The 19,308-nt window shown below is 42.3% G+C and overlaps 1 protein-coding gene across 1 annotated transcript in view; it reads right to left on the reverse strand.

Moving 5' to 3' along the window:
• THSD7B (thrombospondin type 1 domain containing 7B) overlaps window positions 1-19,308 on the reverse strand; it is a 243,921-nt gene continuing 224,613 nt past the window's right edge. The window contains exons 21-28 of the mRNA XM_059852540.1: window positions 14,347-14,492; window positions 9,207-9,366; window positions 8,696-8,869; window positions 8,511-8,606; window positions 7,352-7,434; window positions 6,231-6,423; window positions 2,867-2,954; window positions 1-1,147 (exon numbers count right to left, since the gene is read on the reverse strand). Coding sequence (XP_059708523.1) covers window positions 1,066-1,147; window positions 2,867-2,954; window positions 6,231-6,423; window positions 7,352-7,434; window positions 8,511-8,606; window positions 8,696-8,869; window positions 9,207-9,366; window positions 14,347-14,492 — 1,022 coding nt within the window. The 3' untranslated portion in view covers window positions 1-1,065. The remainder of the gene's footprint in view (window positions 1,148-2,866; window positions 2,955-6,230; window positions 6,424-7,351; window positions 7,435-8,510; window positions 8,607-8,695; window positions 8,870-9,206; window positions 9,367-14,346; window positions 14,493-19,308) is intronic.

Raw genomic sequence — 19,308 nt, forward strand, 5'->3', positions numbered from 1 at the left:
TTTTCTCACTCTCTTTAGCATTTTATTTGCTTATAAATACAAGTCAATACCACAAGATGGCACTTTCTTACTTGCAACACACACTATTATAAACACTTACCCTCTTCAAATGTTCCCAGAATTTTACGACATGTAACTTCTCAGTGGTTCTGAAACATTTAAAAAAGCAAGACCTTCTACAAACTGCATTTGTGTTTGATGTATATTAAATGAGGTCAGGTAATTAAATTCAAAAAAAGGAATTTATAAATATTTCAGATAAGAAAATTTAAATACAAAAGCAGCGTTTGTTTTAATTAAACTGAATAACAATTTAAACTGGCCATAATGTATCTACATGGTTTAATTTAATTTAAAATCCTTTTTAAACAATCAAATCCTCTAGCCATTCATCAAAACACTTATCTACTCAGCTCTTTAGAAAATATTCTTGGTTAAGAAACCACCTATGCTTTTTCGTAACGATCCTTATTCTGTCCTGTAGGTGGAAATGAAGCAAAATCATATTCCAGACTAGAAAACAGGATAAGAAGGAAGAAACTTTAAAAAACCTGATAACTTCAGACACTTCAACTCATTCTTCCTTGCATTTCTCAAAATACATGATCTGGTTTTAAAGTCTTTGAACGAAATGTAAACACTAGAAAACTCATTGTTGAAGTATGTGAAGAATAAAGAACCCTGCACTAATATAGTGCATAATGATGCTGTGTCAAACTTGTCATTTACAGTAAATGTCACAATTTCCTTGGGATTGTCATGCCTTTTTTTTCAACTAATTCCTTTTGATGTCTGTAGATTCTCTCTTTCTTTTTTTGTTATTCCTATTGTTCAACAGGAAGGGATGTAGTTTCTGTTCTCTTCAGAAAAGTTTTCCAAGATCCAGGTGTTTTACTCCTTTTTTTTTTTTTAAATAGAGGTGGCAAAATTTTCAGCTTGCAATACTTCTGTTCTGCCCAGGATATTATACATCAGGAGATTCCTCAAAAAACTGAGAAGTCGGAGAGTTCCAAAAAAGAAAGCAGTTAAGGCAGTCGATGTCTACGTTTGGATTTCTGGTTTATGTTACATATCAATGTCTCCATCATAGGCCAGGGTCAGAGGCTTCTGCTGTGGTGGAGGGCTTTGATGCTGCTTTGTTTTTTTGCTGCAAGAAAAGCATTTCAGAAGACAAAATTACAAACTGTAACAAGCTCAGAAACATCATCAACCCCCAAACTTCAATTTAAAAAATCAATTTCCATAGTGGCTACTGAATGCTGTAACTGGGTGGCACCACATGGCCCCTCTGGTGCTTTCCTGTGTGTGGTATGGACACACAGCCTGCCAGAAAGGGGCAGCCAGCTGTGCTCCACATCTGCAGAGGAAATAAAGCACATTCGTCTCCCATCTCTTCTCAGAGCTGACAAAACAAGGAACACCTCGCAGAAAAATTGGAACATGAGCTGTCTGGGAGTGGGATATTCTCATTTTTCTTGGGCATGGTATTGAAGCAACAATAATTATTATTGAGAAATGCATTTCCTCAGCAGCGTCCAAGTGATGGAGAAGTGTGTAATGTTATTTAAAAAATCCTCTGTATCCTCTGCAGTGAAGCCACAGAGAAATGGAGCTACATGGCTTGGAAAATAAGGGAGCTGCAGCTCCTAAGCTGCTATTATTTGAGCTTTTAACCCAAGAGAGAGAATGAGAGAGAGAGTAAGAGAAAGAAAGGCAATAAACTGTTGGATGGAAGTGGGCAGTGATGCTGTCAGGCCATGGCTGCGACTCTGTGGTTGCCTGCCCTGACTGGACAGGGCTTGGGCCAGCTTGCACTGTGAATGTTTCTAAGTTCAGGCCAAATCCCTGGGAATTGCAGGACACCTGGATGCTTCCCCCTTCTCCCTTTCTGTCCTCCCAGAGGGATCAATGGCACTGCCTTCCCAAGTACTCCAAGCAGGGAGGGCAAGGCGAGCTCTGTCAGGCTGGGCTCACCTCGGCTGCGCTGAAGGAGGGCACACACCCCTCACCCCCAGTAAAACCCCAGAGCCCAAAGGTGCAGACCTGGTACCCTGTCCTTAACAATGGCTGGGAAGAGCAGCTTTAGACACAGGACATATTTTCACTGGATGTATTCACTGCAAAAACCTATTTAGGGATTTTCTGAGCTGTAGCGAACAGCCAAGAAACCACAATTAACACCAAGAGACCCAATCTCCCATGAACTCCTAAGCCATCTCTGAATCCATTTATCTTCCTGGCATGCACAGCCCTGGCAGCAGCAAGCTCACAAGGTAATAATGCACTGTGGGAAAAATAATACCTTTTGTTTATTTTAAACAACCATTTCATCAGATGCCTCCTACTTCTTTTATTGTGGGAGATAAAAATTCCATAGCACCCTTTTCTCCCCCATTCATGATTTCATATATCTCTATTGTATTCCCACATCAAACATCATTTTTCAACTGAATCTCCCTATTCTATTTAGTCCTTCCTTGAGCAGAAGCCAGCTACTTGTTCCAATCACTCTCCTTGCCTTTCTTCAGTTTTACTTCATCTTTTTTTTGAAGAATACAATAAAACCCCTTTCTAATCCCAGCAGAAGTCTGAATAAATATAAGGGCCTATTGATAACCAAAAATAATTCTTTCCCTGCATGGCCACCAAACTTGCTCACAATAACAGCTGTTAACACTTTCAGTTTGGAGAGTTTTAATTACTCTGAGGTAGGGGCCAGATGAAGGCACTTAGGTAGCCCAGCCTCCATCCTTTCCTGAAGCCTTGAGCATTAAATACCTGCCATGCAGTGCTGTGGGGTATTTTGGACTGTTTAAATAAAAGCAAACTAACTGTTATTTATGGACAGAATACCTGCCATACTCACCACATCAGGTAGGATGTAAAAATTAGGAAAATGATGATGAAGAACCCTCCAGCTGATACTCCATATACCCATATCTTCAGTTTACCATCTTTGGGAAGACAAGGAAAAAGGACAGAGATAGAAGATGAGAGAATAAAAAACTTTATTCTAAAATACACAAGGTTTTAAGAGATCAATTAAAGAGAAATTGGTAGCATCACTGATGGGGAACACAGCAGGGACTGGCTATGATTAATAAACCCCATACTTTTGATAGGAAGATTTCTGAAAAAATCCCCAGTTTTAAAGACAAAACTTTAATGGAAAGGGGCAGAGGCACAGGATAATTGGGATACATTCCCTCCAGAGCCCAGTGGCTGCTCTGGCAGAGGCAGTTCAATGCTGAGCTGACCCAGACAGACACGGGCAACACCTGATGTGTTTAGCTGAGGGCTGAGAAGGGATGGGATTGTTCTCTATAAATACTTGGGGGTCAGTTGGGGTAAACACCAGCAAGCACAAGTGGAAAAGCTGCTTAGAACTGGGAAACTCTTGGGCAACAAATGGGAATGAATTCAGCTTAGAATAAAAACAAGAACAGGCTTTGTAACAGTAAGAGGGATAAAGATGGGAAAGAGCTTTCTGGTTGGGGCACAGAGCAGCAGACAAAACTGGCTTTAAGACAAGGTATGGTTGTGGACTGGGCTCTTTGGGCTGCAGTGACCCAGGAGCCCTGCAGGAACCCCTCCATGCACACGTGGGCTTGAGTCTGTTCAAATATTCCCTTGTCTCAGAACACTTCTCTTGGACAGGTCCTTAATTACAAGCTTTGCATTAATAATAACAGCAATTTTGGGAAGATCAATATTTCTGTTGCTGGCTCTGTTTCTGGCTGCACAGCTTTCCTTGCAGGGAGCAGGTTTGGTGCTTTGCCACACAGCAGCAGTCTGAGCTGATTCACATCAACAGAGCTGCAAATACACACTGCAGGCAGAACAGGAACCTGTGCTGTGCCCACAGACACGGCTTGACAGAGGCCATTTCAAATCCACTCAAGTGAGAGGGACAATCACTGAGCCTGGTTTTCATTTTATGTTTGAATGACAAATTTTTTCAAAGGGAAACACATTTAATCAGATCCCATTCTTTCTCATTTTTCTTCCAGACTTTGGGGAAAGGCTGGGTACCTCTCACAGATTTTTTCTGCTCCTCAAAACACTTGCAGGCTATCTCCCATGTGAGAAGAGCTCTGTTCATGAGGACTGGCCTGGTTTGTTTGAGCTATTTTGCTGAAGTCTAGGTATGAAATTTGTTGCCCTCTCACCTGGAGAGAGCCAAGAAATACTTAGCAATCCTGCAAAGGGACTGTCACAGCCCCATAAAGGCATCACTGCATGTCTGCTGTGAAGGCAGCTCTGCTCTCCAGCCCCAGCAGAAAGGCACTGGACCATGTCATCTGACAATTTAAACAATGCTATTTAAATTGCCTCTCAAGTCAAAGAAAAGTTTCTGTACCTGAACTCTGGCCTCTCAGAGTGCAGTTAAGAGAGGAAAAACACAGCCTGATTTGAAATCAGTTCTGTGCTCTCCTGTAGAGCATTTATAGAAGAACAAAAACATCAGCCTCATTGAATCAAAATAAAATTAGTGTTCCAAACTGTAAATGGAAAGGGAAACCACAGATAACCTGGAGAAGGCACAGGTATTTTGATTGACCAACACATGTCAAGGACTGTGATGCTGCAGGGTGTTAAATGCCATCCATAGAGGCAGCTCTCACCACAGCCCTGCTTTCAACAGCAGAATGGGAGGTAACAGTGCTTTCCTGGCTCAGCCAGCAGTAACCCCTGCAAATCCCCAGGCTAGTGAAGTTGAGAGCCTCTTTGAGAGGAGCAATTACATGTTTTGTCAAAGGGGAGGGATTTGAAGAGCACATACAGACTGAAGAGTTAACTGCAGGATGCCACAGGGCTGGTGGCACACTTAGCACACACGGGGCACCTTTATTCCCTTCCCATATATTGTTTCTATAACATTTCTGCTGTAAATTAGCCAACACCCTGTTCTGTAAAAGTGCCTCAGTCACTGTTTCTGTTGCAGACCTTGGGTGAGAGTTGGCTCACAGGTGCTGCACTGAGGTAAAGCTCTCCAGAAGCTTTTAGTGCTGCAGACTCAAATGCTGATTTAAAAAGGGCTGCGGCATCTACCTACATCTCCCTCCCATAAAGGTACCAGGCAAAGAGGTGATACCCAAGTAAGACAGCCTACAGAGAGCCAGGGGTGTTGACAAAAAGGCAATTAACCCCACACCTGTGACTCAAACTGCAGGTGAACTGTGTGGGTGAATTGGATGAAGGGCTTGATGGAAAAGCAGCCAACTTTAAAAGGCTTTGGGCTGAGCTCTGTGAGCCCAGAGACTGTCAACGCAAAGGTTAACCACTGTCTGCAAATCAAATATGTAAATGTAACATTCAAAGTGTGATCACATATATCAGACAGAATTATGGCTCCCTGAACCCCCTAACAGAACCTTTCTCTCCATGTTTTCTAAAGTCTCGTGTTCATTAGGAACTAACTGCAAACAAATGCAATGTCAGGTACCCGAAGAGGGGGAGGAACTGCACTGCCAGTATTTTATAACACGAGGAGAACAGATGCATTTCAGTAAAACCTGATGTGCCTGACACATTTGATTCCCATTTTTAAAGTCCTAATCGCATTTCAGAAATTTGTTTTGAATGAATTCATCTCCAAAACAACAGTCTAAATGGGAACCAGCTATTAGAGCAATGGACCAGACTGCACATGGCAGTCTGTGGTTCCAGCTGGGAAGGATTTTGTGCTATGGATGTCAAAGATCCACCTGGGATGAGCTGCTTGGGCACAGCAGCTTGTCTGCCTTTGTGGGACACTTCTAATATTGTAACTTTGACCCTCAAGACTAAACTGTACACTTTCTACCCTGTTCTTTTCATATGTTATTGAAATATGGCAAGAACAACCAATGTTTTCTTTAATGAAATCTTAAGCCCTTTCTCCTCTGAAAATTCTGAAGCACTAGTGATCAATATCTTTCCTAGGCCAAACATATTACTTCCAGAAACATCATCAGATAATAGTTCTAAACATCCCCCCAAATCACATATGAGCAAACCTTTACAAAATATTATCGCTTCATTCTGTCTTTGCTATCTCCCAACATAAGAGATTGTGATTCCTCTGTGCAGGCACAAAGGCATGAAAGACAGCACACGAGCTGGAAACTGGGAGGTCGCTCTGCAGCTCCCAGACACAATCTCTGATGCTATCATCTACAAAGCTTGTACCTTTCCTCTACAGAAACCTTCTAAAGACAATCTATTCCATTCATATTTAAGTTTTTCACCTGGATTAAAAGGTTGAATAGACCATCCTTTGAAAATGTCATGCATTTTGGAGTTGACAGGTTTATTTTTTCCGGCAATGGTCTTAACATCAGCTTTCTTATCTTCTAAACCTGGTACCTTCACGCAGTAATCCAGGAGCCCATTTGATCTCATTACTTCTGTGTATCCCCGCTCACAGCCGCAGACTCCTCTCTGGGAGATAAAAGGGAATTCAGCATTAAACCCAGCAGTGCCCTCTCACAGAACAGTGCACACTGGAGGGAAAGCTTGAACAAACTGCAAGGTATAACCTGCAGTTTCACCACCACCAAACCAAACCAGTAAGGAACTGCTACCTGCAAGCCCGTTTTAGTTCAAAAAAGTCCAAATATATTTGGGGAATTGGTTGAAAAAGAGTCAGTAATTACAGAGAAGTCCAACATATAAACATTTTCATCCCAACAGGCTTAACAACAGGAATCTGTGGCAAACTCCTTCAGCAAGTAACAATTTTCCCACTGACCCTGCTGGGCAATAGAACAGACAAACCAAAACCAATCTTCCTGCAGACCCAAACCCTCCTCACATGTTTCCACTCCCATATTTCACAAGCCTATCTAAAATGAAGCTTTCTTATGCCCAAATCTCCATTACCCTGGATCAGACTAAGCAGTTTCTTCAAGAGGTTTTTTTAGCAGTCTGTGGTTTGCTAAATAGATACTCAGATACTAAACAGATACTCTATTTTAAAATGGCTTTTTAATATTCATTTCCTTTGCTAATTGTCTTATATCTACAATGTCTGTCTGAGGGTCTGATACTCTTGATCCAAACAGGTGATTGATGCTCCTTTATCTCCTCTTTTACAAAAGTTTTAAAAAGTCCCTTTTCTAAAGAACAGGACAACAGCAGTCAATTAAAACCAAAACCCCTCCACAGAACAAACCCAAACTTGCAACACCACATCGTTTGTGCAGGTTCATGGTTTTCTTTCAGGATGAAATTCCCACAACATCCTCGAGGTGGTACCACGGACAAACTAAACTATTTTCTAAGTCCTGGAATGCAATCTAAGATGCAATCTGATTAAATCTTGCAGAGTGAATTTCCCAGCCCTGTTTTGCAGTGAGCAGTTAGTTACCTGTGTGCAGTAGGAGAAGGGTTTTCTGCACGGTGGGCTGCAGTGCCGGACTTCGGCAGGTTTTGTCCGAAGAGGACACCCTCCTGCAAAAGAAAACACTGAGTGCCTTCAAGGGCACGCTTCAAAATGTTTTTCTCTTAGATCACCACAGTGTAAGAAGTGCTTGCCTGCTTATTTTATATAGTTAAATACTAGTCTATTAAGCACATTAACATAATATCTGTAGGCATCGCATTAATTAATTTGCCTTAACAAGGCAGGGAATTATTATCATAGCCATCTTGTTAATGGAGAACAGAGATATACAGATTTAAGCAATTTGCCATTGGCCACATAGGAAGTTGGGGACAGAATCCAGAATTAGATGCAGATCTTCTGTGTCCTCATTAATGGCTTATCTACATAAAAAGACATAATCCACATAACGCCCTTGCCCATCCTCACTTGGGAAAGCCTGTGCTTCTATAGGAATAAAAACATGTTAATGAGTTCTTAAATACTTGGCAACCTTTGCACATAAGACTTTTGTTATTGTCCTAACTAGTCATTATAAATGGAACTAGACATGAACATCTGTGTTTTCCTTTCCACTCTCTCCTCGTTTACCCTGTGCATATTGAAAGAGATCCCATGGATATGCAGCCCTACTGCCTTTGTCAATCTCACAGAGCTTCTGACCATGAATTCCCCTTTTCATCCTTCACAGGCAGAATTTGTAGGTCACAGCAACAGCAGGGATCTCACAGTTTGAGTGATTTGAGACTCCTGTGTTTTGAAAAGGAGGTACAGAAGATGGGGTCTCTACCACACGTGTGATGCTCTCTTCTGCTCTTCACAACCACAGGAAGGTTGAACTGAGGGCTGTGCAAGCCAGCCCAGGCAGCCCTTTAGCATGTGTGCACTCATTTCTGCCCATGACCAGCCAGACTGTAAGGGCAATTAGCCCAAATACCCCTGTACAATACATGTGTGATGCTCAGCTGACAGCAAGGCTGGCGAGCTCCCATCCACCCATCTTTCCTACACACAAAAATCCAAACTGAAATTCTGGAAGAGCAAAGAAGGATGCCCAACTCCCTCTGAGCAACAGATGCAGAAGCAGAAAAGCCTCTATGGAGACATTTCACTCACAAGTGTGCGAGGCCATGTGGGGACATACCTGTGACATTCATTCCATCCGAGCGCTGACACCACACCGTGCGCACGTTGTCCCGCCAAGGGCTGGTCTGCCACAGGTAGCCGTAACACTTCCCTCCTGCAACACCAACACCAGTTACTCCTGGCCTTGCAACCAGCCCAGGACAAAGCCCTGATGGGCAGGGAGCAGAGCTGTGACCCAGCTACCTGAGCAGGGCCGTGTCTCCATCTCCTGTCCCGAGCAGCTCTCCCGGTTCTCTGCAGCCTGCACGATGAAGGCCCTGGATCGAGACTGGCGCCCGGTGGGCTCAAAGCTCCTGCCACTGATGCAGGTGAGCTCACAGGAGCTCCACTCTGACCACTCTGTCAGGTGGCAGTCGCCTGCACATTGAAACAAGAAATCACAGGTTTTCAAAAAGAATTAGCCTTGAAGGGTAAGGCTAAGGATAAGGCTAACCTAAGCATACGGCAGCTTTAATATCCCTAGGATGTCTCTCTGTAGTAAACAATATTTGGATTTTCTGCTTCATGGGGTATCTCATTTGCTCAAAAAAACAAAGGAAGACTTTCTTAGATGGTCTAGAAACAGCAGACTGAGCATTTATCTAAGCACAGATTTGTGCTACAAGGCCTGACAGTACTCAGAACTATGGGAGCATGTCCACCTCAGACAGCTACCACAGGCAGAAAATTCACTGTGAACTTCCAAAGCCTTTACCTGGGCAAGGCACAGAGCAGGGTAACTGCAGCACACTTTCTTTTGATGGTAGCTCACCACATAATGCATTTTCTACTGGTTTGGATGTAGCAGAAACTGATGCATCATGCACTACACATGTGAGGTTGCGGACTTGCAATCCATCTCCACACTGTCCACCCTAGGGGATGGTGAAAGGGAACAGAGGCACACATCAATGACATTAGCAAATGACAGAAGAAACACAGTTGATTCTATATGAAAAGTCTTCAAATTGGGTCTGCAACAGTATCCCCAGTTATGAGAAGACAGATGGAGATCACCTCTGTGCACCTCTCCACAGGAGGCAGGGGCAGGGCCACACATGAAAACATGTCATTTTCAAAGGTGTGGAAGAGGATACATTCATAAAAGATTAAAACTATCTTTGAGGTCTGCCCTTCATACCTTTTACTCAAATTAATGAATTTACTGATTCTTAATTAGTGCCAAATTAGATGAGCACAGACATTTTGGGCTTCTCTTAAGAAGCCAAGACCAGGGCTTGCTCATAAGGAACAGACATTTCTTCTACCCTCCTTTGATGATACAGCCCAAGAAGAGCACTCACATGATTTAAACCCTGCAACAGCAAAAATCCTTACTGCACTGTGGGCTGTCTGTGTCATGTTCTAAAGGGAGTGACCAGATCTGGAGCAGAGACCACCAATTCATGTCACACTCTACCAAAACACCAACCCATCAGCCATCACCTGTCAGCACTAAACCCCATTTGAACTAGAAAAAGGAGGCTCCATCTGGGCCACTCCATGCTCATCATCCCAGTTCTGAAATACCCTGGCATACTGAGGATGCCAGCCTTTAGTGGAAAATCAATATTCCTGGGCTAAAGTTATGATCAAGGGCTGAGGATGCTCTGAGAGATGAAGCACTGAGGCAATTTCTAGAGAGTGGAATTGTTTCATTCCCATCAGATGAAGAGCTGTGATGCTGTTGAGGTGCCTCATGTCTGCATGATGCCTTATGAACGCGCGCCTGAAGCCTCGTGGAAACGGCACTAGAGAAAAATTCAGTAAACAAAACTCAAGAAGAAGGAAGAAACATTGCCTTTATATAACCAAGGGAAACGCTCCTTTGGGTTTCTTGGCAGTGGATTCTTTTAAAATAATGGACTTCATCTGCAGAACAGAATGGCTCCTACTGAGTGCATTCATCCAGCAGCAGGTTTGCTAGCAGGAATCTCAAGAACGCCTCTCCTGCACACACCTGGCAGCTTTTGCATTCTCTCCCTCCTTTCTGCTGCAGATCCACAATAAAAAGAGCATAACTACCTGGATTTAGAGCAGTGCTAATCTAAAGCATCTTAAAGAAGTATTAGTGTAGATTTACTGTATGCAGCCAGATTCCAGGTTTTTAACAGTGTTTCACTTTAGTCGGTGTAACTTACTGTTCTAAATTACTGTTTCACTGCAGAAACTTCTGTTGTGGTCTTAGATTAATGGTGTGTGAAAAACTCATGCAGCTGTCCACTGGGTTAGAGTGCTTAGAAATGGCTGGTGGGAACAGAAGATGAAGGGAGAATATTCTTGGGGGAAATGGGCACTAATCAAACTGCAGTATCTCCAGTTTGAAGTGACTCAAACAATGACTAAATGACTGAAGACAAGAAGAGTTTTCAAAAATATACTTCTTCTACAGACAAAAATATACTTCTTCTACTTCTTCTATGTAATTATTTATATACATATCAATATATAAATAATAAGAATATTGAGAAATAAATAGGCCAAAAAATAAATTCTTTCAGTACAACAGTTTCCACTATAAAAGGCCACAGGCAACACTCTCCATTTTTCTATCACACTATATTAGAGCTTCATTCATATTTTCTAATGTCTAGAATAAAAAAAAAAATGAAACCCAAACCTATGAATTCTCAAAACAATCCCAAAGAGAAAGATTTACTTTTTAACAGTGGCTCCTACTTGCTTTTTTTCTTTCAAACCTCCGATGGGTTTTTTACAATCAACTGAACACACTTAAAATGCCACCCTGTCACTTACAGGAGGAGATGCTTTTTGGTATATCTGAAAAAGTCTTAAGCAATGCAGGAGCACTGCATTAACTTCCTCATCATCTTCAAAATTATTCATGTCCCCAAAATAAGACATTTGAAGATCTAGCCAATAGGTGTGGAACCAGAGGAAGTTTGTGCCAGCAATGGCACACTGAGGATGCAGGGAATAGCTGCTAATCAGAGGAGAACTGCCAAGGAAACCATCACATATTCAATTCAGGGATCAATTCTTTGTTGTAAATGCTCTACTCTGGAAGGTATGATCCTCTGAGGTTTGCCTAGGACCAGGATCTGCCCCTTGTATCATGATCTCCTTGCTGGAAATATGTGGGAATTTGACTTCCACAAGTGATTCCTGCCATTTGTCTGCAAAAACTCCTATGCTGACCCTACTGAGAACATAGAACCCATGCTGGGTTTCCTAAAACCAGAATGTATGTGCTCTTCCACCAGCACCTACATCCTCTCACCCTGCTCCCTCTGATGGGAAAATGAGGGAAGGTTTACCACCTCCTGTGTTGGACAGTGAGGAATCTCTGGAGTTCAGTAACACACTAAGGTAAGGCAGCATCTCCACGAGCCTTCTCTCCCATCACATCTGATGCTTCCTACATAAAACACCCTAATAAGACAGGAGGTAACAGCCCTAATGAGATGCTTCACCCAGATGTGCCTTGAAGAAAAGTTTTCCCTTTTTGGCTTTTACTGGGGTTCGTGTGTTCACAATTATTTTAGGTAAAGAGTTGATTGGGCAATGCTTTCACAGGTTGATGAGCATTTAATCAGGTAAAAGTCTCTCTAATGAGGGAGTGTTGCACGATCACATTTAAGGGAGTGCTTTTAAAACCGTTAGAAAGGAAAGGTTCTCAGTCTTTTTAGGAATGTCAGCCAGCTCGTGTTTGATAATGCTTGGCTATTCCACTTATATTCCCTTAATGGAAAAAATAATGAACAGTGTCAGACACTGCTAATTTTTTTCCTTTTTTTTTTGAGCTAATCAGAGTAAACCACTTCAACTCTAGAAGGAAAATTATTAATGTCCTGTAACCCTTTAAAATTGGATGTAGTGACCAGTTCCTAAGTTCTGTACCCCTCTGAATGCAGGGGAAATGCCCCATGCTGCCACAGGTGTGCCTGGGATGTGTGTAATTACACACTGATTTCCATACTGTGACAATCAGCAACACAGAACACTTAGCAGGCTCTATTCCTAACCACAAAGACACCTCTAATTATTCACATGAAGTCAATTTAGCATAAAATAGTCCTCCTACAACTAGGAACTGCAGTCTCGGTTATAATACAAGGAAAAAATATTTTAGCCTTATAATTAATTGTCCCATTTCTATTATTACAGGAAGACACTTTCACACCATGCATTATGGCTTTACCATAGGATGCTTTACCTGATTTCACAAAGCATCCTTGAAAACAGGAATTCTGAAAGCTTTCTTTAGAACACAGGCTTAAGCTTCTTTTTGGGTAAAGCACAGGAATAAATCACCCTGTATTTATGAACTACATTTAATTCCTAAGCACCTCATTAAAGAGAAGTGAACATGAATAGAATGGCTTCTCTCCAAAACAAAGCAAAGGGGAGAGAAACTGCTCTGTGGTAATTGAAGGAGAGAAGCAGGCTCTAACTCACTGAATGCAGGGATGGTATCTGGGTTACGGAATGCTGTGATTACTCGCTCTGAGCTGAAATTTAGCTGGGGTTGGGATGGGCACACTTTAATCTGCACAATGTGTTATTTATCTGGAGTAAGCCACAGCCTTAATTCAGCTTCCCTACTAATTTTTTTATCAGCTGTGCTAGCTCCTATGGTTGAAAGTCTCTTCCCGGATGCTTAACAGAATCTGCTTATGTTAGCTAGACAAAATATCAGCTGATGCTATAATTTTGTTCTGTTTATGTTATACATATGTTTTATACATTTTATACATGCTGAGTACAGCACATATAAGGACCACATTCACATCAGTACTTGCAATGAGTTGTTGATTAGAGAAAATATAAATATACTTCTGTTTCTCTGATCTTGGACTGTCACAATCCAGATTTCATTTGTGAAAACCTGAGAAAATTCTGGTTATTTATTGTGCTACTCACATATTCACTACACATCCCTCCACCACACTGAGAAACCACGTGGGTATTCAAGGCACTGGCAGAGCAGAAATCACAAGGGATGTGTGCCTTTATGCGCATTATTGGCTTCAATCTCCTACACAATATAATGTGGAGAAGCAGCCACAGATCTGGCACAGGTCTTGTCCCCTGGGTCCAGACAGGGCTCGTTTCCACCACACTTCTCCTGCCTCCATCTCACCAAAGCCAGATTTAAGCAGGCTGATAAACCTCAGTGAGAAAGATTCACCTCTGCTTAAACTGGGTTACCAACTAATACGTTTTAATATTGGAAATGTGATCTAACAGATAAGGAGAGAAGAAAAAGCATGGAGGGGAAGAAAAAGTCAATTCAAGCTTGATGGAAGTCATTGCCAGTGAAAAAATGATGACCCCAGTGCTGAGCAAAGGTGGCAGGCATAGGGACAGCACATGGGAACTGAATTCAGACATTTTTAGATCATTAAAAAGATAGCCAGGGTGAGGAGAAAGCAGAAACCAGCCCTTCACACAATAACTCACACTATTGTACTGGAGACCTGGGGGGGAAGACCTGCTGTACACTCCTTCAAAAAAAAAGGAAATAAAAAAAGATAAAAAAAGGCTATGCTGTCTTGATATCTAGTGTATCTATTTTCTTGTTAGAGATATTTCATGTAATTAAATTATAGGTCACCATGACTATGCCCAGTCAAACACATTCACTCCACAAATCCCCTACAGTAATTCCATGGGCTCGCAGTACTTCAACCCATATCACCTCTTAGGAATGGCTGCTGATGGTTGGAAGATGAGGGGCAGGGGTTCACCACTCCTGAACTTCCCCCTCTTCCCTGCAGACCTCCACCAGCCACAGAGACACCTCGAGCCCACGACCAGCAATTAATCCCACAAACTGATGATGGATTTTGCCGTTGACCCTGGGCAGGGGGAAGCTCTGGAGGAATTCCTACCTGGACCGTGCAGGGAGACCAGGGCCCCAGCAGCCAGCTGTAGCAGGGCTTCACTGGGCAGCTCCTGTGCTGGGTGAGCTGCTCCGGGCACGGTCTGCCCTCACCCGCTGCCCGCAGCACCACGGAGCGCCCACGCACCATCTGGCCTAGGACAGACAGCACAGAGCCCAGCAGAGACAGCCAGAGAGAAAGAAAGGAGGAAACAAAGACAGATTTTGTAATTTATCAGCGTTCCTGGTTCATTTCCCAGCGCTAAAATCTGCTAAAAAAGCAATTAATTGGGAAGACTGTTTGGATAATAGGGATGCGATTGCTAAGTCTAAGAAATGCGGTCGCTGATATTTTCAAGCACACTTTTTAAACATGGTTTTGTATGTTTTCCAAATATAGTATTTGTTTATGCAACACATTTAAATACTTGACTAGATCCTGATTATTGAATATGACAAGAAAATAATTCCTATGGCAGCAGCATTTCTACCATTACACATTCAATATGTTTCCGGAGATTTTTAACAAATGAAATTTTCTTTTTATGAGCAATTATGTGGACCTAATTTGAAAACTGCAAACACTGTAGTGGCTATTACCATCCATAACCACTTCTACCATTTCCATTAAAAAACCTATTTATTATTGGTGAAAACTTCTTCAGCCACTGAATGGAAAAAGCAATTATGGCACTACTTTTGAACTAATAAAACTGAATATATTCATTAAACTTACAGCAATTCCATTTCTGCCTCCTTAGCTGTCCATTTATGTCCAGGAATGTTTTCACTCAAAATGTTTCAATTAGAATTCCATCTCCAATTAAAAAGAAAAGTGGAAAAGAAAAAGCCCTTATGCAGTGGGATGCAGAAGATTGTGCTGGGGATAAAATTTCTTCCCTGTCTTTCAAAATGTGTGGATTTGAGTTAAAAACTGAAAGGTCTGGGCAGTAAGGGCAGACGAATACAACAAGGCAGAGGCGAGTGGTAATTGCTAACCAGTGCAAAGGAAGAGATAAGGTGCTGTGGTGGAGCTCTCCCTTTTGGCTCACCGCCCTTCAGCTGCTTTTGTGAGCAGAGGGAAGTCTGGAGGGGGAGCAAACACCCTGCAAAACAGGGAAGCTGCAATACCCAGCCAGATCCCTCTCTCAGCTATTTATGCACATGATTTTTAATTAAGGACACTGCAGGTGTAAGGCACATCTCTGATATCTGTCATCGTGACTATCCACAGAGCAAAACATTTTAGCAAATAAAAATTAAAAGCAGACACACCTGGAAAATGCACTGATGGATAACGTAGCAAGCTCCCTTACCTTTATTCCCTTGGTCTGACCCACTGAATTCTGTTTTTAAACCCATTAAAACCAATTTTAAGACTTCTTCCTTTTCCAGTTTTAATCCCCAGACCTGGGGAGTTTGTAACAGAAGTGATGATAAAAGCTGTTACCCACATGACTGTGCATTCAGCCATCACAGAATCTGATACTAAGGAGGTGGAAAAAATCCTACCAGCTGAGAGGAAAGGAAGAAGGAAAGGAGAAGGAGGAGGAGGAGAAGGATGGGAGAGGAGAGGACAGGAAAAGAGGGAAAGGGAAAGGGAAAGGGAAAGGGAAAGGGAAAGGGAAAGGGAAAGGGAAAGGGAAAGGGAAAGGGAAAGGGAAAGGGAAAGGGAAAGGGAAAGGGAAAGGTCCTGTTGTTCACTGGGAGATCAGAGCAAGGGAAGAGGAATCTCCCAGCCTGCTGCTGGATGAACACCACAACAGCTCTCCCCAGCCCAACTGGCTGAAATTAGCTGTTCCCTCCTCTTCAGGCAGAGATCAAATTTGCCAAATTAGTCTAAATGCTGAATGCTGAGTGTTGGTGAGCAATGGAAAAGGCTCTTTGGGAAGCAGTGGGAAGCCTGTGGCTGCAGGGCTCTGGGGCACCCTGCCAGGCACCAGCTCCCTGCATGGAGCTAAGGAAAAGGAGGTCTCCTAAGGTTAAAAGATGTAATTTCATTAGGAGGGACTCGAAAGCCTGAAGCATTCATCAATCTATTTTAATTAACTAAATAATTTCCTTTTGTACACTCTGTTTAACATGTTTCTAGCAATATGTAAATGGGAAGATCATTGAACAGAAAGAGGAATTAACAACTTTTCTTCCCATTTTGGTTTCCTACAGTTGGTTATCCAAACTACTGAAACTCACTACAGTCCCAGTGGTCAGGCTTGACTCAGTCTATCACTTTCTTTTAACACTGTGAATGAATAACTGAAGGAAGAAATTTCATTGAAACCTTTCTTTCTTTGCACAATTATTGCAGTGAGTTTCTTAAGGCTCTACTTTTTTTTACTCCAAAAACATTATCTAGGTGCTCAATTACCACTCAAGTAGCAGAAGTACTCCATTTTTTCTTTTTAAATAGCTTATCTTTCGCTGCCTATGCAGAACAGCATCTCACTGCATCTGAAACTAATTTGTTCCCAATACAAACTCTAGAAGAGTTGAAGCAATCCTAGTTATTTCTTTAATTTTCCTTTGAATTTTTCTCTAATTTTCCAATTAATTGGCCACATCTTTGATTCCTCTGCTCTGCAATGTTATGAGATACAAAAGTGTGCTGAAATTGAAAATAAACATTTCTTCATATCCTCAAATTAGTTTTGAAAGGGAAAAAAACAAAAGAGGCCAGTCTTGTTAATGCTGGTCACTTAAAATTCTGCTTTGTGTCATCAGCAAGAATTGCATTTCAGGAACATAGGATTATATTTTCAAATCAGAAGAGTAAGATTTTTTTACCCCCAAAAAATCCCTTGCCATTACTTGCACTTTATCTCCACAAAGTGATGTGTCATGGCTGAAACCAAGAAGATTCAAATTCCTGCTACAGTTAATCCCATTCCAATGACCAACATGTTGTAAGCAGTTCAGTGAGTTTGAGCAGAGCACATAAAACACAGCTCTATCAAGGAACCACAAGATCAGAGCAGGGACCAAGGTACTGAAATAAGCCCTGGTCAGTTTAGGTCCAGTCACAAGCAAGAGGGGCAGCTGATAAATAGGGCTTTTCATCCCCTTCCCACTGCCAGGCCCTCCAGCAGCACTGGGGCATCCCCAGCAACATCTCCCACTGCCAGACTGGAGCTTGCCAAGTTGGAGTAGCAAGGGAGAAAGCATCACAAGGAGTTCTTCTTCAGAAGGCAACACCAAAATATTTTCCCAAATTGGTGATGATCCAGGGAAGAATACAACAACCACATTTTTCCCTTGTGTGCATCCTTGTGCCCCTTCACTTCAACCCCACGGGTCACTCTGGTGCTGGGATTCACATCTCTGCAGCCTGCTATGGTCCCTGGGGGTCTGAGCACTGAGTAAGGAACAGCAACATGGTAAATCCTGTAATTTGTCTGATAAAGTCAGCTTTGTAAGTGGCAAAGCACAGGTGTAGGTGGTTTTATAGTTTAGCAGTCCTGTTGGAGAACTTGAGAGAAGCCGTGTGAGATTGGAAAATGTTTCTGTAGAAAAATTCAGCATCCTCCTCTATTCATTTGCCTTAACAAAGGAAACTCAATTTGCTGGGGATTATCCTTACAAAACATCTTTCCAGTAACTTTGGTTCAGGCCAGGGAAGCATCATCCATTAAAGCAGCTCCATACATCTTTTCATAGCAGTACAGCAACTGATATAAGGAACCTTATATATAACCCAGTGTCAGCCTAGAGCCCTGTCCAGCATCCTGAGCAGATGCAGCCCAGAACTACAGCTGCAACAGGCAAACATCAGTTACACATCTCCACAGGCTCAGCACAGGCAGGAAAGAGAGATCTGCTTTATTCATCATCATTCATAAAAATCAATATATTAGCCTTTGGCTGCTGTGCACCACAACTGTGTTAGATGCCAGCACCACAAGCACAGCAGCACCACTTCATGTTTAAATGCATTATTCCATAAAATAACACCTGAGTAAAGGTACCACCCATTAAAATATATCACATCAAACTGTAACTGGAAAAGAACAGAAAAAAAAATGCTTGAATAAAAAGCCAGGTGAAAACACACATCCAGCAACACTAAATTTTGACCTGAATTATATTTAAATTATGTTTCTCTTTGAAGTCTTTTATGGTGCTTCTGCACGCTCTCCAAAAAAAGCCAGAAACCAAAAATATTGTGAGCTGACCCAGTAATGCTGCATTCCACTTGCTGTGAGTTATTTCTGCACACCAAGCACCTAAGCCCTGCATTTTAGCTGTACCAAACACTGGGCAATTACTGGCAAAGGGAAGCAGTTATGAGTGTTTACCACAGCCAATTCCCACAGCTCATTTATTGTCATCCTTTGTTTTTTCCTATCTAATTTAAGGCTCCATTCTACTCCCACAAATGCCCATGAGAAACCCAGAGTGACTTCAAAGGTGTCACAGTCCATGACCCTTCTGGCTGGAAACCCTTGCTGTGTTCCTCTGAAGCACCACTCGTAGATGAGTGCACAAGTAAAATCTTCTGTGTTACTGTTATCATCCAGGAGTATTTACAACCCACTGGCACTCAGTGAAGCAGCTGGAGTGACACTGTCTGTGCTGCTGGAACCACACAAGGGTCACTGCCACAGGACTGGTGCCATGGTCCTTCCACCAGGGATGTTTGGTCCAGAGTAGCTCCAACTCCTGAGTTGATACAGCAAAAGTCAGATCAGGACTGAGGCTGCAGGAAAATAAAATGTATGCTCTGAATAACCTGCATGCAGAGCACTTCCATTTCACTGATGCTCCTGCTTTGGCATGAGGTTCAGAAGACTCTTGGGTCCCTGCAAAGTTGTTCAAGTGGTAGAGAAGGGCTGAGCAAAACTTGGCTTCTTCATAAGACAGTTTGTAAGACAGTTTTCCTGGCTGCTTAGCTGCTGTAGGCTCACAGAAGAGTATCTCCAGCTTTTAAATCCAAGTTAAACGACAGCAGCACAAGACAGCTCTCACCAGCAGTATG

The sequence above is a fragment of the Haemorhous mexicanus genome, chromosome 8, assembly GCF_027477595.1.
Source record: "Haemorhous mexicanus isolate bHaeMex1 chromosome 8, bHaeMex1.pri, whole genome shotgun sequence".
Lineage (NCBI taxonomy): Eukaryota > Metazoa > Chordata > Aves > Passeriformes > Fringillidae > Haemorhous > Haemorhous mexicanus.